Source organism: Diplotaxodon limnothrissa, linkage group LG3 (assembly GCF_057381915.1).
Source record: "Diplotaxodon limnothrissa isolate DT_005_m linkage group LG3, D_limnothrissa_male_GT1.1, whole genome shotgun sequence".
NCBI classification, from domain to species: Eukaryota; Metazoa; Chordata; class Actinopteri; order Cichliformes; family Cichlidae; genus Diplotaxodon; species Diplotaxodon limnothrissa.
The window spans coordinates 59,974,763-59,997,706 of NC_140598.1; the positions used below are offsets into that span (position 1 = coordinate 59,974,763).

General features: G+C 41.9%; 1 protein-coding gene and 1 non-coding gene across 2 annotated transcripts in view; one reads left to right on the top strand and one right to left on the bottom strand.

Annotated features, from left to right (window-relative positions):
• Window positions 1–16,909, bottom strand: part of ppp2r5b (protein phosphatase 2, regulatory subunit B', beta) — a 46,694-nt gene extending 29,785 nt beyond the window's left edge. The window contains exon 1 of the mRNA XM_085351016.1: window positions 16,706–16,909. Coding sequence (XP_085207142.1) covers window positions 16,706–16,898 — 193 coding nt within the window. The 5' untranslated portion in view covers window positions 16,899–16,909. The remainder of the gene's footprint in view (window positions 1–16,705) is intronic.
• trnal-aag (transfer RNA leucine (anticodon AAG)) lies at window positions 3,136–3,217 on the top strand. Its single transcript has one exon. It is a non-coding gene; the product is annotated as a tRNA-Leu (tRNA).
• Window positions 16,910–22,944: the final 6,035 nt, after the last annotated feature.

A 22,944-nucleotide genomic window follows, 5' to 3' on the forward strand; every position in this document is an offset into this window, starting at 1 on the left:
TGTCCTTGATTTAGGCCGAGCATGATTTTTTTTTTTTAAAGCTGCTTGTGATTCATTGCAAACTGGGAGCAAGCTCCTTGCAGCGTATTTATTTTCCTGCTTTTAATATCTCACCCTTCTAAGAGCATTTTCCTCAAAACGACCGTTCACGGCTCGGCCAGGATTTGATGACTCTTTGTTGGCCTTGCTTTGCACGTGTGCATATTTAATAGCGAAGCACCCACAAAGGTTGAAACTTGCAGTGATTCAATCAGAGAGCTTATTTACCCGAGCATCGCTGTATTCCTTTAAGGATCCACTGTTTTTTCAGTGACACTGCAGCGCGCGTGCTTATTGCATTGCTGGCCGTTTCATTACATCCTCTCCCCTGCAATATCCTTTTTTTATTTTATTTTATTTTTTATCTCTACCGTCTCTCCTCCTCCACCTGCCAGCTTAATGCTTAGTCATTTCCTCTCTCCTCATCCACTCCATTTCTTTCATCATCCCCCTCACTTTCTCCCCCCCCCCACGCTCCCTCTTAATTGATCTTAGACAGTCAGAGAGAGCAAAAACTACTCCATGCCTGCTGTAACCCAATACCAAGGCCCATCCAGCTGGCCCTAACACACACACACACACAGAGAAAGAGAGAGTCATTCAATCGCCCACATGCAATCTGTGTGAGAAGGTGAATGTTTTACAGTAAACAGCACATTTAAAACAGAGCCTTCTGTACATTCATTATTTTAATGTGGACAAACACACAGCCCAGACAAGATAAAACACAAACATGTGAACACGGGGGCTGCTCATGTGGGGTTATGATACGCTGCACAGACAATATTTCCCTCGTTGACAGATACAGTATGTAACCCTAAAAAAATGAGAGTAGTGAGGAAAATGAAATACACAAGGATAACTTTAAATACTTAAACATGTGCTTTTTTTAGGGGAAATGAAAAATGTGGAGATTCAGAGGTACAGCTGGATAAAGTGCACCTCGGCTTAGCTCTTTGAGCTAGCACAGCATTCACTGGTGTGGCTAATATTAGCTAATATTTGTAAACCTTATAGATACTGTAAATATTATTGAATTATGGACATGTTTGGTTAAGTGTCTCTACTCTATGACTCCTCTGCCATAGTTTTATTCCACAGGTTAGTACATTTTGCCTTGTTAGCATTAGCCATCAATGGACTAGCAGAGCACCACTGATGTATATAAACACTCATCATGACCATGAACGTCACGGTAATTTGGGGCTTTTAAGGATTTTTTTTAACTGATTATACAGCAGACACCTTTGATGACTAAAAAACAAGAAGTGAGTGCAGAAGTCTGAATTTTAAATTAAATGTTCTCTAATCTACAGGAGTTTAATCAAAAGTTTAAAGTTTGAATACAGAATCAAATAGATAACTTTAATTAGATGACTTTGGTAGCCATCTGATCTTCTTGTGGATTGGTGGAGTTCATTTATTTTGTTGGTTCCCTGTCACGGACCAAGCTTTTAAACAAATTTTCAAGATTGCTGAGATCAGAATTTTGGTCGGCCATTCCAGATGCCTGATGGGCAAAGTGAAGATTCAAGAGTCATTAGTCTAAACAATTGTCTACCTCTGTACCAAGATCTGGAAGAAGACCCAAAATGTCACTTAAAATGTGAAGGAGTTGGTTCCTCGGGAGCAACTCAGGAACCATCAAGTTTCCAGTTCATGCCATGAACTGGAAACTGCTAGAACACACCAGCTTCACTGTCCATGGTGAAGCACACTTTATATCACCTGACCAAGAATGAAGCCAGTGCTCCAAAATCCAATGCCAAATGCATTCTGGAGAAAGTTTGATGATAAGATGAGACAAAAAATTTTGAAGGGGTGAAGCTGAAGCTTTTAAACTTTAAGACTTAAGTACTAACCAAGCATGATGGTGGTAGCATGCTCTGGGGCTGTTGGTTACCAGTGGTATTTGTACATCGCACAAAGTGGATAGAATAGTGAAGGAGGACTGCCTTCAGATTGTTGGCTCAAACTAGGATACAATCGGGTGTTCCAACAGAACAATGATCACAAACACATATTAATGCTGGTTTTGAAACAGATAAATCAAGCTAACATTAAGCTTCTGGAATGGACGTCCTAAATTCAACTCAAATCTATTCAAAATTTGATTTAAAGCCAGTTCTGTGCCAGGAAACCAGAAGATTTAAATGATCTCCACCAGTTCTACCAACAACAATGATCACATATCCAGCCAGAGTGCCACAAAGCATCGAGTTGGTCCAGCTGCAACATTTTAACCATATATCAGTGGGGGTGCATGTATACATTTAATCCTGTATGGATTAGAGAAAATTCAAATTTGTGTGCCGATTCTATTTTTTTTTCCAATTCACTAAAGATGGACGCTGTACGTTGCACCCTGGAAAAAGAAAAGTTCATCATGAAAATATTAAAAACCCAAAACTGCTACGACGATCACGCCCCTGATGAGTGTATGTTAACTTGTGACCACAACTGCAGATGCTGCCTTCAGGCTTGTGAGATGCAGAAGGTACGACCTCTTTCTATTAAAAAAAATACTTTGTGATGCTTTGTGACGTTACAGTAAGAAAAATGAAAAGCAGCCAGCAGACCAGTGAGTGCTACTTCACAGGTGCCAATATTATTATGACATTTGATGGTAATCAGCTATATCAAAACAATAAATCCTTTTTAAGCTACCTAAATGAAGTGAGTGTCTGACACTGAATTAAACTACCTTACGTCAGATAAAGCAGACAAAAAGAGATAAACGATTTCAACAATATGCTGACAGTGAAATTGTCCTTTGACTAAGCTGCATGTGTTATTATGTTAAGTGATTTTAAATCATCTAGCAGACAGCCATACTGAAGGGGAAATACTCCGAGTCATCTGCACCTCGTATTACAGAAGACTTCAACCACACTGGATACTGGTTTACATGACGTCAGTAATCCAGTCAGTTTTTACATGATACAGTTACTCTTTACGGGAGTAGCAGCTGCAACTGTGATTTATATTAGAGAATTATGATAGAATACGTATAAAAAAATAAAAAACTGCATTTTTATTTAACTACAATTCTTCTGTCATAGTTGCAGCATTTGCAGAGCATGCCTTAGGCAACATGGTAGCGTGGCCGAGCGGTCTAAGGCGCTGGATTAAGGCTCCAGTCTCTTCGGGGGCGTGGGTTCGAATCCCACCGCTGCCAGACTTTTTCTTTTACATAACTTCCTTAAGGATCAATAAAATATTCTGATTCAAGGTAGAAATGCATTGTTGTGTTCTCAATCCACAGCTCTCTTAAAACAGAGAGACAGAAAAACAACGCAGTGTAGCCACTATGTTGCTATAAGGTTACCCATTTTCTGCTACGTATTAACGCAAAGGTTTACACAGCTGCTTTTTATCTACACCTACCGGTCACCGCATTAGGTACCCTTGTTCAACTGCTCATTAATATCTCATCGGCCAATCAAATGGCAGAAACTCTGTACATATCATCAAAATGAGCTGCTGAAGTTCAAGTTAAGTGCTGATCTACTATATTTTCCCACACAACCATCTGTAGCTAGATGGCAGAGGTCATTACAAACAAGAGATGCAGAAGAGCATCTGTGAATGCACAACAAACAACATGAAAGCGTGTATCCATCCTGCCTCCTATCGCTGGTTCGGGCTGGTGGTTTAATGGTACAACCGAGGGTTCCGGTTGGTACTGTTATTGACCATTTCCATCCTTACATGGCCACAGTGTACCCATCTTCTGATGGCTGCTTCCAGCAGGATAACACCAAACCAAAAATAATTTCAAACTGGTTTCTTGAACGTGACAAGGAGCTCACTTTGTACTCAGACGCCCTCCACAGTCACCAGATCTCAATCCACAGATTCACGTCACAGACCTGCAGCTACTGTGTGATGCTATCATGTCAACATGGACCAAAGTCTGTGAAGAATGTTTCCTGCACCTTGTTGAATCTATGACACGAAGAATTAAAAGTAGGGATCAACCCGGTACCACTATGACCAAAGATATTTATCACGATATACATTGGAAAATTTGCGATAACGATATAACTGACATTATAATTGACACTAAACAAGATACTTTACAACTCCACAACTTTATTAGTGCAAAAAAAATAAATAAATCAACGTATTTTCACTTAAACAAGCAGCTGTTTTTTATGTGCATTAAAGTTATATAAAAAGTTAACAGTGCAAATGCAAATTCCTTGGTGACAGTTTAACCAAAAGGCATTTCCAGTGGAAATTGACCGACATATCCTCAGCATAACCATGTATAATATCCACAAAACTTAAAAAGAGGTTATACACACATAATACGGTAATATTATGTTGAAGCACAGTACGTATCACTCCGCGAGGCTCCTGCCTACGGTAGCCGCAACGCTCCGACAATCCATCAAGTGGTGCGGGTTCGTAGCTTAGCAAAGTCGTACTAAAACATTTGACAGATCTTCGAGCGCCGTGTACGACATAAAATTGTTTCGAGGTCAGTAAACACAACCAGAATTCATACATAAGGCACACGGGATTATAAAGGGCACTGTCGACTTTCAGAAAAATCAAAGGATTGATTTTAAGTGTGCCGCATTTTCCAAACAACACTTTAATAACGACGGCCCGCTAGCATGTGCTACCAAAAATAGTGCTTTGTTGTGTATCTGACGGACGAAAGCTAAACCAGTTCCACCACTGAAGTTGCAGCATTTTTACAAACTAATTCTGGTTCATCCGTTTCATTCAACGATCCGCTTTCGCCTTTCTCATTCTCTGTCGCTGGCACGCTTTTTCCGCCATGTGCGTATGAAAACAAAGGCACTGCACATGCGCGTTTTACCCATATTCTATCGCGATATTTCATTTTCCTATCGTTGCCCGACATTATACCGGTATTACCGTGAACGGTATGATATGGCCCAGCCCTAGTACATTATGTCGTCTTGACCACACATTAAATACAACAGCCAAAGTGGCCGGTGAGCGTACATCACCAGCCCAGTTTGCACTGAACCAGTGGAAAGAGTAAGACTGAACTTTTATTAGAATTCATCTTCTAACTCAAAGAAATGTCCTTATCCCATTAGCAGAGTGTGACGCTGCCAGATATTAACCTTTATTTATTTTTTAACTTCAAACACAGTAAGTCTCATACTGAACAAAACTGCAGTCTTTTTCTATCTACATAAGATACCATTTTCTTATTTCAATATTTCAGATTTCAATATGAATGTCTGACGGCGTGTTTTTTCCTTCTAATCCCTTCATTGTTAGCCGTGAAAATGGCCCATTTTCGAGAACATTACGAAACACAAGCAGCAGTGTATTTTTGTACTTTCCAAATCAGCAGTGGGAGCGTTTGAAATGCATTTCCTATCAGAAGCAGAGGCACTAAAAAAGCATACTTCGACCTGGTAAAGAGCATTCAGTGGGCTGATAACATAATCAGGCAAATGAAACGCTGCTAAGAAGCACACTTGCAAAAAGACTGACTACCTACTGTGCGGATGAGTATTTCTTATCTTAAAGGGGAACACGAGCTTCTAAACTATTACTTCACATAACCACTTATTCAAAACATGAAATGACATTCAGGTCTTCCTATTATCCCACAATGCATCAACTCACCATCTGTTACTCTGTGAAACAGAGTCCGATTGTCTGTAGCGCTTGTCTCATGTCTGCAGGGTGTTTCGTAGCTTTTAGAGCTGCTTAAATGCTACATCGACTGGCAGAATGGGTTTTGTTCAGGTACGGGAGATTTAACGCTCCCTAAGCTCACACAGCATCCTTTAGGGTCTTCAGTTATTTGAAGACACTCAGCAGCCCTTTGAAAAGCCACTGCTGCTGGCAGCCAGTGATGAAAATGTCAAGGACGGAGAACATCATGCATGGCTATTCGCTTATGAGAATATTTCTTTGGCATGGTTCAAATATCAGTGAGAAATGCCAACGCTAGTTTGCACACGGGCGGCTGTTTGCATGGAAATATGTGCATGCTGCAGTTTTGCTGCTTTCACATAAGTGTGGGAGGTAATAATAAACAACTAGGTATCAATTTTTGATGAGCAGAAATCCAACACCATGGATGACTGCAAGAAACAGCTGTGGTGAAACAAATGCTTCATTATTATTATTATTATTTTGCCCTTCATTTGCTGCTGTTTTACCAATAGGATGGTGAGCCTGACCAAATTGTCCTCTAACTGGGACGGCAAAACTAGAGCCTCTGGTGGCATTCGTTTTACAGGAATAGTTCGAGTATGATCATCTTGTGATTTCCAAATACAGATACATGTTTGCTTATGCCCTAATTTTAAAAGTAGAAAATGAGACATAGGGCAGGGCTTGAAGAAGAGCTTCGACCTTCCCTTTACTTTGGCTCTCCTGTTGATCCATGTTTGGATTACATCATTCACCACAGTCAAATATGCAATGTAAGCTGTAAAAGTGGGGGAGAATGAGCTGCTGGGCCGGGCTGAGCAGAAAGTCTGCTTTGTGTGTTTTCTCTTTGAGCCCCATGATCTCCCCGCAGATGCACACACAGTCACGCACACTCAGACCTTGGGAACATTTTTCGGGCAGCTCAGAACATGATTGTTGATCTGCTGCATAGTAAAACCACAATTTCGACTTTAACTTATTTATATGGCATCAAATGACAACAACAGTCGCCTTACTGTAAGATAAAGACCCTACAATAATAGAGAGAAAAGCCTAATAATCAAGCAAGCACTTTGGTGACAGTGGGAAGGAAAAACTCCCTTTTAGCAGGAAGAAAGCTCCAGCAGAACCAGGGTCAGGGAGGGGCACCCTCTGATTGGTGGTAAAACCTGAAAAAGACCTAATCCTAAACTCTAGCTCCTATCATGCTTATTTGCTATCTGGACATCACTTCTCTGTACAGTAATAACATTTGTCCTGCAGTGCAGGTGCTTTTATTTTCATTCACCATGTGGGCTTTTCTATTAGCACACATATTATTTCATTTTAACCAATCACTGTTGATATTTCTACCAGCAGCAATGGCACCTCTGCTTTGATGTTATTGCTCATGGTGTGTTTTGTTCTTCATGTCGATTCAGTCTGTTTGAGAAAGAGGTTGTGCGGATTGTACATGACCTACATGAATTACTGTAAATCAGACAAGAACGTAAGCACAGTGGAAGCACAGGCCTCTAGTATACTGTACTATATTAAGTGCAACAGGAAGAAAAGTGCGAAACTTAGCTGCAGAGGGAACAGAGACTGAGTGGATGTCAAGGTCAGTGGATGTCAGGCCTGCTCACAGCAGTTGCAGGTTCCTGTTTTAATCTATGGCAACAGCTGGCTCAGTAATCTCAAAAATCATCCTGAATCACATACGTGCAAATTCTCTTTGGTGTGGGAAAAGGCCACAGATCTTAATCACAAGTTTGCATGTCTGCTGACTAGATGTCGAACAGGAATGTGACCTTAGTCTCGTTGGCCTGCCAGCAGCGACACAAGACCCGTGACCGAGGAGCTGTGCTGGTGTCTGTGGCCCCAGGGGAGAGCATCGCAACTGTGAAGGAGCATTGAGCTAACAGCCTGTTCTCTATCTAGGCAGGCAACTGCAGTGCACCTGAGCAAATGGAGGACTAAAACCGGGACAAACTCAATGGGCACCCCAAGCTAATAATTCTGCAATCAAATTCTTCTATAATATGTAAAGAAAAAAATGCCAAAACTCTGGATCTGACTGGTGAATCCCTTTAGGGATATGTGCAATTAATTAGACGATTAAATATTTTTGCCCTCTGTTGGCACCAGAAATACTAATAGGTTAAGCTAATTATCCATATTCATTTATGTGCAACAGCAATTAACTGTTGTTCTTAGATGCCCTTAGCCAGCACTATAGTCCCATCAGACAGCAGCACCACTCTCACTATGTGACAGGAAGTTGTATACAAGAAAGGTGGAAAGTGAGACGAATAAAAGCCTGGCAAAACACAGCTGGCATCTACCATACAGTCATTGTAAATGAACCTGAATCCATAAATCATGGAGTCTATGGTGCTAGCAGTGGTGTTGCTAATAGAGGTGGCAATCACATGACACATAAAATCAAATGTATCTAATAAAATATTGATATTTGGCATCTATGCATTAATACAATATCGCCACACAAAATATTGCCATACCACGCTATATATCAACCCCACCCCCACCCCTACGTGCAACACTAACCTGACTGTATGTGTGTGCAATGTTCTGCCATTGAGTTAAGTGGTTTAAACCGCTATTCTTTCTAATGGCTAGCAAAGGCCAACTCCCTCTGGCGGACAGATCTGTTAAGAAGTCTGTTGGAAAACGAGCCTCAACATCTTTGCTCTTTGACCTTAGTGAACACTCTCCTGATGAGTTTAGTTTCAAATCCTATCCTATAGTACTGCATGATGTCTGTTTTCTTAATTCTTGATCCCTGCTAGAGTAAAAAAGGATAATAAAAACAGTATGGCATGTCTACCAAGCAACTGACAAGTCAAGGAGCCAATGAGTGCACAGTATCTCTCAGTTCCTCAGTCGGATCCACCCTCGCTCATCATGTCCAGTTTCAAAACACTGAGATGGAACCGGAAAAATACTTTTCCTGAAGCTTATATTGGATTTTACTGACCCAGAGGGTGACGTTACGGTGACTATCCATTGTTATAGTCTATGTCACAGGTGTCGAACTCCAGGCCTCGAGGGCCGGTGTCCTGCAGGTTTTAGATGTGTCCTTGATCCATCACAGCTGATTTAAATGGCTAAATTACCTCCTCAACATGTCTTGAAGTTCTCCAGAAGCCTGATAATGAACTAATCATTTGATATTGGTGTGTTGAAACAGGGTGATATCTAAAACCTGCAGGACACCAGCCCTCGAGGCCTGGAGTTCGACACCCCTGGTCTATGTGCTCTGCACAGCTGAAAGTCACAAACATGTTATCAGCATTTAAAAAAGCTTCAGTTATTAAAGAGGTTGATATAAGAGCTTCAAAGAGCTCAAATATCTACATGGACAATGTTTAACCTTTAATGGTGATTAATTTGATCAGTTCTTACTTTCTTACCAGTCAATTAATCTATATTTTTCACTCATTTTAGTGACTTGGTTTCCTGCAAAATGACTTCTTTAGGATTTGGATTGCTCATCGACTAATGGATGGATGGGTGGTTAGGTAGGTAGAGAGCTACCATGTGCTGCTCACTTTCAGACTGATTCGGGTATTTTACAAAAGGAAACAGGGAAGAGAGGACCGCGGACAGTTAGATCCACTTGGCTACGTTCCCAAACCATTAACTCCCAGCGTCTTTACTGGACACCATCCTCAAGTGTTTTATAATTTTTTAATGCAATGATGAAAGTGTGGAGAGAGCGGAAAGGAAGGCAGTGCTTTCACTGTGTCTAAAACATCGCTGATGCCGGTCTGTTGGCTCTGTATGTGCTGATATGCTGGTTCTCTGACTTTATAATCACCTGCTTTTGCTGAAATTGAACCGGATCTCATTTGTGAACGCTAATTATTGACATCTATTTAAAACTTTGCTGTTAAAGCTCAGTTTTAACAGGAGAATTTAGATTTTAATGAAGCAGAACCACTCAAAACAAGAGCACGTGCTAATTGCAATAAAGGGGATGTCTAATATCATGATTTCATGAAAGTGGAACAGAAATGTGAGGTTGTGTCAGCTGTTCTTAAAAAAAGTATTCCTGGATCTTTTTTTAAAAAGAGTCTTTTGCTAGTAAAGGATTTAACAAATCATAAATTTCACGTTTTAAAAAGGCGTTTCTATTTAGACCAAATGTCCTCTGCACATCGAAGCAGCCGCTTTGAAGAACCAGTCCTAAAGCACAGCGCCCAGAGAGCAGTGAAATGCCTGTGTTTGTGTGTGAGTGTACGTGCGCACATGCATGCTGCAGGCCAACTATGAATACACTGTAAAAAAGGATTATAGGGACCCAGTATCCTTCACCCTTCATCTGTGGATTAATTGACTTTCTTGGCTGTGCCTGCTACTCTTTTATTAGCCAGTTCAGTGTTCCAGATCAGCTCCCTGTTTACACAAGTCTCATGTGTTTATCTCACATTATTCATCTTTAATGCAAAAAAACCTTCATAGTAGTCTTTAATTTGTCTGATTTATCCCTAACTATCTGAAGAATAATATTAATAACACTCCTTCATCTTGTAATTCAAGAAACACTTCGACGTCAAATCACCAGCCCTGAATCTCAATCACAAGTCAATACCTTGTTCAACAAAACACTAGCAAGGTAGTTGCTCCCTTACACTAAAGTTTAACCAGTCTGCTTTATACATGTATTTATGTCATATCTGTGAAATTCGCAGTAACAGTTAATATGACTGATTACAGCATCAGTATGTGGTGCTAATTATGGTCCATTGCCAGCATTTTTTAAAATCCAGCAACCTTAGATTAGCTGATACCTGTCTACACATCTAATAATGTAACTCATAAATTGTATGTTATATAAACTGCTTTAGCAGGTCTAGAACTGCTTCAAAATTGCAAGCTGCTTTGCAACCCACCTCCAAGTAGGGCTGGACAGCTGAGCTTTAATCTCAATCACAATTTTGGTTCATTAAAATAAATAAAAATGACTGAGCAATACTAAAACTGCATGCTCTGCCAACAAAACGCAAAGCAAAGGCAAATCAAGCGCTCCCTAAATCGGCGCCTGATACTGTGCCTGCATGTGCCAATCACAGCTGTTCCCTGGACCGCACAGTGTGGAGTTCCCTGAGCACGCTTGACCTCCGTGATATGCAACAGATAACACAGCACTGACACAAAATTCAAATTTGTGGCACAGCAGAAGGTGAAGAGCTTGTCCCTTGAAGCAGATCGTCATCTGTTGTTTGGAAATAATTCAGATTTAGGGCAAGAGACGTTAACCAAGAAGAAATCATAAGGGCGCCACGTGGCTGCACTGCAAAGAAACACAAGTTAGTCAGCCGTCTAAAAACACGCCACAATCTGCAGCACGACCAGTGCACGAGGCCAAAGAGAAACGGCGCAGCATCCGACACAAACTCGCACGTCCAGGAAAAGGAGGCTGCACAGCATGTCGGCGTGTCAACACCACCCACAAAGATGAAGTCTGAACTGAAGTCAGTAAAGCAATCGCATCCCAGTTTGCAAGATATGGCACAATACGTGATCGATAATCAGTAAATAACGACGACTTCAGCAAAATGGTCAAGACACTGGACAAAAAAGATGTTTTCGCCTTTTTCTGCAAACCTGCGCTGATGGCAAAGATCACAGGAGAAGTGGAAAGGCATACACAAGTTTCAAGTTTATTTTATTTACATTCATCCTGCAGGCACCACGAATGTATTTTGCTTCTAGGAGACGCACAAACACACATTCGTCTGTAAAGATAAACTCACAGGGCTGCAGCACAGTGTTAAAGTGAAGCAGCTCTGTTGATTTAATTTTGCATTAAGCTTTGGTACAATTTATATTTCATACTTTTCTTCAATGAGATGCTCTGAATTTAGATAAATAAAGAGGAGCAAATTTATTCTGCTGCAAAGGAATGGTGCAGCAAATGTGCAAACAGTTTACATGACAGTGAAGTAAAAGCATTTTTGCACTATATTTAGTGATTGATATTGATCAAAATAACTGTGATAATCATTTCCCTCCATCCCACGTGACTCAATAAAAGTCCAAATACAACTCAACTTCTAGACATTTGCTGTCCACCTCGCTACACTTGCTGTTCTTAGAGATCTGCATTGATTCTGGACTGAACTTTGTCTTCGTCTAACCCACAAAAAAATATATTTTTAAGACAGATATATTTCACAGGCTACTCAGATCGCAAAGCTATGAATGGATTCCATGCTAAAAGGGACCATTAATATGGTCAGTGAGGAAATGAACCTCTCAGAGATCAGCTAACAGCTTGAGGAACTTTACACGATAATACTACAGATCGTGGATCGGAAGAGACCAGAGGACTGGCCTGTTTAAGGCTTCTGACCTGAAAAAGACACGCTGTTAGATCATTCCTGCTGTCCAGTCATTCATAATCTCTGAACTCAGTTGAAAATGTTGTTTTTCATTCAAATTTCCCAAAACCTCCCTTTTGTACGTTTGCTATTTTACATTTAGTGACTCACTTTTCACTGCAATGCCTTTTGAATACCACTAACGAGAGAGTTGGCTTTAAGCTACTGAGAGCTTTTAGTGAAAATATACGGTTCCATGTGCAAATAAGTTGTTTTGAAGCAAAATCAAGCACATGTTTTAAAAAAGTCCTTGGTTCTCTATATTTCTGCTCTAAGCCATCCATCCATTCCACTGATCCAAATCAGGGTTGTGGGGGTGCTTGAGCCTACCCCAGATGCCACAGGGCGAGAGGTGAAGGACACCCTGGACAAACAGACTGTTACAAAACTAACACAGAAACAGCCACAGAGGCGGGAAGGTTAGCGCTGTTGCCCCACAGCAAGAAGGGCCTAGGTTTGAATCCAACCTGGGGGCTTTCTGTGTGAGCCAGAATAGTTGACTGTTGCTCAGCTTAAACACTGCTAAAAATGTGTATTTCTATGATATATTCTAGTTTGCTGTTAAATGTCAGGTCTTCCAGTTTCATTTCTGTCATGTCACAAGAATGAGATGAAGCTTTGCTCAGAGCTTCGAGTGCAAGAAGCAGGAGGAGGAGTTCAAATTAACAAAGAGAATGTGACTCCCTGGAGGGAAAAACACCCACAAGTCTGTCTACACTTGGCCTACATACTTCCCGTTAGAGACTTCCCCACACCAGATGCTTCTCCTGCTGCAGAATCTTACTATCAGTTCCTCAAGGGGGTCCAGAAACAGTGCAGCAGCAGTAGTCCAGTAACTGGGACTTCTACAGGACATGTGCAGAGACCCACCTCAACCAAAGGCGCTGTACTGATGCGGTAAAAACCTCTTATCACCTTGCTGCACACACCCCTCGCTCACGTGCTTCAGAAGAAGTTAAAACGCAGGCGCACACAGCTCACGCCTCCTCTGAAAGCACAGAGGTCTTCTTTTCAGAGGGTTAATGGGAAGAGATTGCAGGCTAAGTGAAAGGGGGAGTAACCTTATAAAGAAGGGTCAGAAGGACACACGAGCACATGCAACCTGCTTTTGTACTGTACACGCAAACGAGAGAGACAGGAGTAAAGCCACGAAGCCAGAGAAGAGCAAGAACGTATATAAAAAGGACGAAACATGAAGCGATGGGGTTTGTTGACTGAGTGAAGCAAAGTACAAATTTATTGATCTGGCCAGCTCTAACATGTACTCGCTGCCTAAACACAAAGCCTAGCAAGAAAATATCTGCTGTTAAAGAACCTGTGCATGAAATCAATGCTGCAGCACGTTTATAGAAAAGCCATAATGTCAGTGAACTCTTTTTACGCCCGTTACTGTTCAAGAACAAAACCAAGCATCCACAAACCAAAGACATTCAAACAGCTAAAGCTCAGAGCTGACAGCTGGATTCAGAAAATTCTATCATCCATGAATCCATGCATTTACTTCACTTTACTATCTTTGTTTTACTTTACAGTCCACTGCATATTCATTTAGCTATTCCAATCACAGGTTTTCCACAGTATGATGTTGGGATGCACCAATTCCAGGCTGGGCTAAGAAACAAATCTTCATTATAAAAGATAAACAGAAACAATCTTTAGCCACCGCAAACATTAATGCACACGTAAAGCAGGCCATGCCTAGTGGCTTGACCAGGAGGCTTCACCCAGGCAGGTAGAATATACAGAATATGCAGGGTGGTGCATTTGCATCCCCGGGGCTTGAATCTAAAAGGCCACAACACGCCTGCACAGATCAAATTGGCCTCTGTGTAGTAACTGCAGCTCTGGGATTACAGCTATGGCAACGACAGACCTGCAAATAGCGCAGCTCTGCCTGCCTTCATGGTGGATGCTGCACCAGCCTGAATGTCAACATCTTTGGCGTTTCACAGATTTTACAACCCGAGGTCTATTCACCGAGGCAGTCTTACTGACAGTGACCGTCAAGGGGAGAGGCCTCATGATGGAGAGACTCTTCTCTCATCCCCCCCGCCCCACCCCACTATCAGCCAATCAAGAAGACAAGCACATGTTGGATGGGTTTGCTTAGTGTGGGTGAAAGTGGTCAATGCAAATGAAGTGACTCCATGCAAGCAATTCATCTTCAAGAAAACAAAAGACAAATTATAAAAAAGCTCAAAAGGAAGCATACGGTCTGATGAGAGCTCGTCTCAAACAAAAAAACAGACACTTCACTGTCACCTGACTGAGAAACAGTCACATCTCAAAACCACCTAAAGGACAGAAATGCAACGATGATTCAATGCACGGACTACTTCTGCTCCTCCACTGCAAAAATTCACTGCTGCTTTAAAAGGACCTTAAACTGATTCTGTTATTATTTGGCTGTGAAATACTGCGATGGTCATTTTTTCACTTGTTTCCGACATTTGACAGGAGGGGGTAAATATGCATGACACATGTTAATCTATTAACTGCTAATGAAAAGGACTGTTTGTCCCAGCACAGAGGAGAAGAAGAATAACAACAACAGCAAAAACAACAACAACAGGCCTTTTACTAGGGGTGCAACGATATTCGTATCGATATTGAACCGTTCGATACAGTGCTTTCGGTTCGGTACGCATATGTATCGAACAATACTAAATTTTTAATTTATTTTATCAACTTTCCTTCTGACGATGCTGCCTGTGTTGAGCGCTCAGTGAATCTGCGTTCGACTACTCCGCCTAGGCTCGACAGTGCAGCCTAGGCGGAGTAGTCGAACGCAGATTCACTGAGCGCTCAACACAGACAGCATCGTCAGAAGGAAGAGCGCAGGGCAAGCTAGCGAGACAGAAGTTAAGCTCTCCTTGTAACATGGACCTCCCCCACCCTCATTCAGATCTGGCGTTTGGAATTATTTTGGTTTTCATGTGACGTATGACCCTGAAGGTAAGCGAGTCATGGACTAAAGTAAAACAGTATGTTGGATGTGCCATGCAATGCTCAATTACATGGGTGGGAACTAGTGTGTTAGCGCAGTTAGCTCGTTAACGTGTTGGCCGTCTAGCCCCATGCACGGGGCGATCGGCGGTAGCTCGTTAACGGAGATTTGCCGTGTTGTGGCGTTAAGGTCATTTCAACGAGATTAACCTGAAAGCACTAGTGGGAACACAACGAATATGACTGCACATTTACACCGACATCATCCTAGTGCAAAGACAAGTGGAAGCAGAAAAAAAACAAGCAAGCATGCTACTAACTTTAGCCGAGTCATTTAGACAGCTGTTAGCACATGATTCTCCTTATGCTGCTGAGAATATAGCCCAGAAGAAGCGGATAGTATAGCTTTTATTTTGGAAAGAGACATTTCTCTGTAATAAACTCTCTTTTCCAAAGATGAGTGATTCCTCAATCAGATACAAGGCTTGCAATATCGCTAGCCCGACGTCCTGGAGCTAGCGATCTTTTCAGTCGGGCTACCAAAATCTATCTCTGCCCTGCCCGTCGGGCTATTGTAGGAAGGAAAAATATATGTCAATGCTTTTGCATTCTTTCAGAAATGTAGCTGGGTAATTATGTCATTGGCATCGGTGAGCCACTGTCAATATGTGACATATTGAAATCGCGTTTGAATTTGCGCTTGTTTTTTTGCTTTCACTTTGCAATCGTGCGAACTGTGTATAGAGAGCGACAGCACTGATCTGTGAGTGATGATAATTTGTGCACCAATTCCTCTGACATCGTCTTATTAATCGTTAGCTTACTATGCAAACATGACAAGTGAAATCTCCCGCAGCTTAAACATGTGAGAGGTTGATCGCGCAGAGAATCGCTGAGCTTATGTGAGTGCGTGTGTAAAAGCAGCAGGATATATATTTGACTACGATGACCTTCACAGACAGATATATATTTTAGTTCTGCTGAGCCAAATAAGACAGGTCAGGGCGAAGAAGTGACAGCCAAAGAAAAGCTTACCACAAAACGGAGAAGTTATGACAAATCAGACTATAAGGCAAAAAGAAAGTGCAGCTTTATGGTTTCATGGACAAAATAATTTCTGTGGCTGCAATATGACGAGCTAAATAACCAGGGCTGCACATAAGTGGTCCGCAGGTGCGCATTCGCTGTCAAAATAAAAAACACGCACAAGGGTTAGGGTTAAATTTAAAAACTGTACTTTTGAGTTAAAATATATATTTATAATTTTAATAAATGACAAATTAAAAAGGCATGAACATTTTTTTTGTATCGAAAAAATATCGAACCGTGACACCAAAGTATCGAACCGAACCGAACCGTGAATTTTGTGTATCGTTGCACCCCTACCTTTTACATATCCAAAAGAAGACAGGCAGCAGATCTGTTAAATAAACCAAATCCACCACCGTCACCTCCGCCTGTCAGACCTGACAAGGACTGAGAGGAGAGCATGTTTAAGTGGAAACCAGTCAGTGGATAAGTGTGTGTGTTGTGTTTTAGTCATGTAGGTGAGCAAAGAAGGCAAACACAGAGAGTTGACTGTGACCTTTTACTGTCACAGCTTTCTCAGTGTCACATGTTCCAGCTGTTGTTTCTCACATTGATCTGTGGCTGCTTTGGGGGAATCAGAGCCTCACCTTTGAGCAGGGGCAGCGGGGTGAGCTCCACCTGGGAGCTCTGGTAGCGGAACTGAGAGGAGCTGTGGGACCTCCTCTGTCGGGCCCTGCGCATGGACCTTCGTGGGAAGCCATCCACCTTCTCCGCGGACGGCACCGAGAAGCTGGTGGTCGGCGAGGACGGGCTGGACGGAGGCAGCTTGGTCGTCTCCATGATGGCTGGAGGTGGAGGTGGTGTGGATGCTTTTGCGAGTGAGTGTGTAACGAGGGGGAATGTTTATTAAGAGGATGTAAGGCTGAATAAAGCAGAGGATGAGGGTGGAGGGGGGGGGGGGGAGTGGGTGGCTATCTGAATCACAGATGGATTATCAACTGATCAGAATAAAAAAAAAAAGCGGCTCCAGGGGTGGTGGTGGTGGAGGAGGAGGAGGAGGGAGGAGGAGGAGAGGGGTGAGAGATAGAAAGTATGGATGGGGGAGAAAGGTGCAGAGGCGGAGGAGAGGTGAGGAGAGGTGAGAGAGAGCTAGATTTTCTAGGGGTCCAGTCACGTGCTGCGCGCCTCGTTGTCTCTATCAGAGCCGGACTGGAAATGGCATCTTCGTCATCGTCATCATCATCCTCGAAGCTTCAGCTTTTCACACACAGATGAAAAGAATCGCTTGTGTATCATCGCCGTGCAGGAGTAGCTTGGAACAGCTACCAGATGATGCTCAGACAGGCGCGTCTCCTCCTCACACACACACAGACACACACACGCCTCTGCTGCTGCTGCTGCTGTATTGGCGTCACACACCGCCTAAGTCATCAGCCTGGATTTGGATGTTTATTTGCTGTATGATATCAAGCAGCTGAGCTCCTGATAGGCTTAAAAAATAAAGACAAAAAGCACCTCCTGTTTATCCGGATCAGACGCAAACAAACGCCCTCCGTGCCACTTCACAGCTTCTTCTCCTCGATTTTTTTTATCAATAAAAATCAGTGCTCGGTCCTGGCGGTGAATGATGATATCATAAAATCATCAATCTGGGCCCACTTCAGCTGCGGCATCACTGTTGTCCTCCTGCCTCGTTTCCCCCCCTCTGTAATGGGTCCTTCTTTAAACCGTTAAAACCTGATATTTCTTTTTTTTTCTTTGATTTCTTTGAAGGCTAAAGATGTTATAGTCCACTCAGCCTCCTCCTCCTCCTGCCTTCCTTCAACCGTATCAGGGCGGGGAAACAAGCGGTCCCTCACCGCACCGACATGTGCAGGTCCTCCGATGTAACGGCGAGCCCCGCAGCTCCGCTCGGCGTCTCCCTCCGCGGTCAGAGGACAGGGAAAAAAGGTAAATGAAAGAAAAAAAGAGGCCGCTCCTCCGCGCAGGGGCAGCCGGCAGAGGAAAAGCTGAAGGCCTGTGTTATACAATAGCAAAACCGTCTGCGTCTGACACACTGACGCGGTTTTTTTTGTTTTTTTTTCCTCCTGTACCCCCTTCTCCGTTCCCGTTATCCGGTTGTCCTACAGCGACTCAATGAGCTGCGTCAACATGCACGCGATGAGTCGGAAACATACCGGAAATGAAGCTTCATGACTTTCAAAATAAAATAGGCTACCTGTGCAAGCGTGTGTCTGGATTGCGGAAATCAAGCCCCTTTTCATAGACTGTACATAAAAGATGATAGTAGACAAACTGACGTCACTTTTTGTCAGTGACGTTTCCTATTCTATATCAGCAGCTACTTGAAAATCACAAAAGAATAAAGAGTAACAATAATAATGGCCAATAAGGCCAGTACACCAGCGCCGCAACATCATCACACAGTCACTTTTATTAATGCTCGCCGTTAAGGTGCTTTGAGACTCTGCAGCATCCAGTAGTATTATTTTGCTATTTCCATATAGTTGTGTATGTTGTACCGGTGTACGCTACAAGAAGTACAAGTGCACTTGTTGCCAAATGCAGTGATCTGATTGGTTAAATCTGTGTGTCTGGATCTGGAAATTGAGCTTTGTTCAAAAATTAAATGCTGCAAATTCATCCAGCAAAATTACTCGGTCAGTGTGAACGGCTGTATTAATGATAAGTGAATCCCAAAAATCTTTTTGATTAACGATATATTTTCACAAAACTTTTCTAAATGCCTTAACTGTGACCATAATTTATAAAATGAACGTCACCCTTTAATAAATAAGACTGGAAACTAGTGGCCTTGACCTCTAGTCCCTGGTCCCAGGTAATTCTAAACAACTGTACTTCTGCTTTACAACCAGAGGAGTAATTGTGAGAGCAATTGTGGCTTAACTTTTCAGACCTAAAAGCTGTTTTAGCCTGTGAGGGTTACTGGTGGAGCCTAAGGGCTTCTGTGTAGTCACAAAAAAGGAAACTTCAGAGATCTAAATAGATTTTAATACGGCAACCCCTTAAGACAGCTCCTCAGGATCATCATGGATGTCAATAAGCCTGGTTACTTTGGTAACTGCAGTGCTATTGGACTGAAGCATTAACGTGCAGGTAGAGATGAAAGCAAGGTTGAAAGTCTCTTTTTGATTTCTCTAGTTCAGTCTAGACAACAACAGCAAGATGTACCAAATAAAAACTGAGCTCAGGAATTCTTTCTTTATAAGTATAATGGATGCGCAGAAAGAACTTCTTACTCGTTCTGTTCTACACAGATACTTTCATGGTTAACAGAGAAAATCCAACATGTTTAACTTCTTTTCGTGTACAGGCACTAAGCACTAAGGCGGTCAGCTATGATGAATCTTCTCTGGCATTTTTCACTGCGGAGTACAGGCTCAGCCAGCAAAAAAAATAAAAATAAAAAATAAAGATTTTATTTTGAAAGCGCTGAGCAGATGCTGCCTCGTCTCACTCTCCGCGTCTTGACGCAGGTTCCTCAGCCTTGAGGTGGTGCAAGGAGAGAGAGGAGTGAGCCTCCTCCACTGCGGATGACGCTATATGATGGAGTTATTTATTTATTTGCCTTTATTTACGCGTGGCCGGCCCTGGCTTTTTAAAGCCGCTCGATTATAAGCAGGTGTTTCATCGGCGTTCCTGCTCTTGCCGCACCACCTTTGGCTTTCTCACTGCCGTTTCATCCAGTAAAGAAATATCCCCTCCTATCCTCCATCAGTGCACCGCTTTGACGCTCACCGCCTCCCCCCCATTCCTCCCCCTCCCTTTTCCCCCATTTTGCTCTCCTCCTATTTGAGGTGAAGCTGGCTTTGAGGATCAAGTCCCATCCATTGTTCTTCAGCCCGCTCAGCCACTTGCTCGCGCTCACTCTCTCGTGTAAGCACACACGCACGTGCATTTAAAGGCGCATTTATCCGCGCCTTTCATCTGTTTCTCAAAGTCACACACACACTGATTTTCTCCCCATAAACACACACAAGCCTATTTTGTCTCATAGAGACTACAGTGCAGTAAGTGCTGTAACTGCGCATGCGTCCTTTGCTTTACATTACACCCTTGTCCCCTATGTGGTGTATCAGGTGAGTTCACCCAGTCATCTTCCGGGATAAAGACACACACACAGAGTTTACAGTGTGGGTCAGGGCAGCATTGATGCTCTGCTTTACATTTGCTATCAGGGAGGCTGTGGTGCTGTTAGAGACGCGTGCTGGTTAACCGACATTCAACAGCATTTTGGAGCTTTTCATTAGAGCAGTCTACAGTTGTTAGCTGTGCACAGTGGGCATTGTGGAGTCTGTTGGGGCCCCTCCAACCAGCATTCATCACCATTATGTTATGAGTAGTCTGACAGCACCAACAGCAGTCCTCTAAAACAACAAGGAAAACATTACTACAGCAGAGACCTTGTTTATTTTAGCAACAGTGACCAAGACCAGGTTGTCTGGTTATGCAGTGTTAATACTATAGAGTGCTGTGCAAAAGTAACTCCTCATTCTGTTATGCTTTGACAGAAACAAGAGGAATAGATGCACTGGTTTACTGAAAGGTTTGCAAACATATGAGGATATAAATACCAAAAATAGAGTTTGTACAGTTATTGAAAGTCACAGCCTGAACTCTCTTAGGCAGCTTTCTCGACATTATTTTCAGTAATCTTCAGGAAAAGTTCTCCAGGCTTCTTGAAGGACATTCAAAGCTCTTCTTTGGATGTTGACTGCCTTTTGTTTTATCGCAGTGAGACTATTTCTGTCGAGGCTTCTGTGAACAAGTGGATCCGTTGAAGGTCCAGATGCCACTGCATAGTTTAAGGTTTCTCAGCCCTCAGGGCACTACCAGGCACCCGGTGCCCCGAGCAGTCATCTGCCTTGCCTGGTGTCAAGAAGCACATCCAGCTATATATTACAGAATTTGCATAATTCTGCTAATAGACCCCAAACAAATATTCATATGTTGTGTAACAGCATATGAATGAGTGAGCTGAACTGCTTGAAAATTGTACTGTATTATAAAATAAAAAAATTTAAAAACTCAATCAGGACAGTATTTTTTTAAAAGCATAAAACCGATTTTAATATAATTTTTATTATTAGTTTCCTTGTTCAATATATTATTTGATCCATGATAAATACAAATACTACAAAGCCCCACAACTGCCATATGCACAAATATACAGGTATACCATATAGGCTGAATAGCAAATATATAAAATAAAAAAAATAATTAAATGAAAGGATCGCTTGGAAAAAACACTTTTTTCAGCAGCAGTTTCTTTAAAAGACATTAATCCACCTCCTGGTTCACAGGGTCAAACCACTTGAAATGAGCACAAAAAATGTACTAAAACATAAATTGTGTTAAATTGTCAGTTTGGACCAACAATTTTATATTTTTTATGGAAAGCAAGAGCTGCATCAAATATAGCATCTGATTTATAGAAAGATTTTTTAAAATTACAAATGAATTAAAATTACAGGGTAATTATTGCTCCCAATCCACCTGAAAAATAATGGGTGAAAACCATTACTCCATGCACAGCATACTTGTGTGCACCCCCCATCACCCACCCCTTGACATCCAAAAATTATTTTTATTTCTACGTCATCTATAATTATCCTTTTGGGCTCTATGAACAAACATAAAATGAATAACTTCAGCAACAACAGCTGCAGGTCCGTCTTCAACCTTTTAAAGTTTTCGTGGGTTTACATCATCCTGATGTCTACATCATCAGTGAGATATGTTCCTTCTGATTCATTTATGAGGGATAAATTGCAAAAATATGCAGGGTGCAAATTAATAGTTAAATTTTTTTTGTTTAAATGTCGTTAAAAGGTTAAATAAACACTCCATTTTCAATAAAGTTTGAATTTTTAGGTAATCGTTTCACAGTTCAGGCTTTGAAGGGTTAACCAGTCAACGGTTATACATAAGAGGTTATTTATTCTCATAGTGTGCTTCTACATGGAAGTCATGCTTGTATAAGCAAGTCATAAGAGTGCGTGACAAAAAAAACAGACCAAACAAACACTAACACGTTCCTATACAAGACTTTAAAATGTTATAAACATGATCTGACTCGACCATTGTCAATGAGCTACACTGTTAGAGAGTTAGCTCCATCCGGTCGTTAAGTGATGACGCGACGAATCCTACTTCCGGGCCTAAAGTAGTCTGCGTTTAATATGGCTTTTGTGTTGTTAACATGTTTAATGTTTTGTATTTTCTTCTATTTAATCTCAAAAAGCTCCTAAAACAGTCAGTGATCACTGTTGACCTCCCTCGGCTTTTATTACCGCTAATCATTTATTTAAGCTCAGTTTTTAAAACCTTAGGATGTAACTACAGCCCAGCCCATGCAGCAGTATATGAATGACTAACCTCGTATTGTGGATGGATTATCTCAGTTGTTCTCCTGGCTGAAGTTTGGTCCTTTTACAGCACCCTGCCATGCGATTACATTTGTTCCTGACCACCGAGAACACTCACGTTAACTTTTATCGAGTGGAAAAAAAAGTTAGCTTGTTCATATTATGCTAGCATAGCTGTGTCGCTAGCGGTCACGTAGCACATCATTATATACCAGCTAGCCCAACTTCAGTAACCCTACAAACATCACTGCTGTTTAGTTTTCTGTCTTCATTTATGTTGGAAGTGATAACAGAGCTGTACGTTTTAATTTGTTTCCAAAACCCCGCAGTCAGGACATGCTATATTGTATTTAGATAGAAGCTAGCGAGCTAACTTCCTGCTAACTTCTAACTCCGTTAAATGTCATAAATTCCGTTTTCATGGATGCCTGGATGTTAAACTCAATTGTTACACCTGGTAGAGCAGAACGCTGATCATTTTATTAAAGATGAAAGAC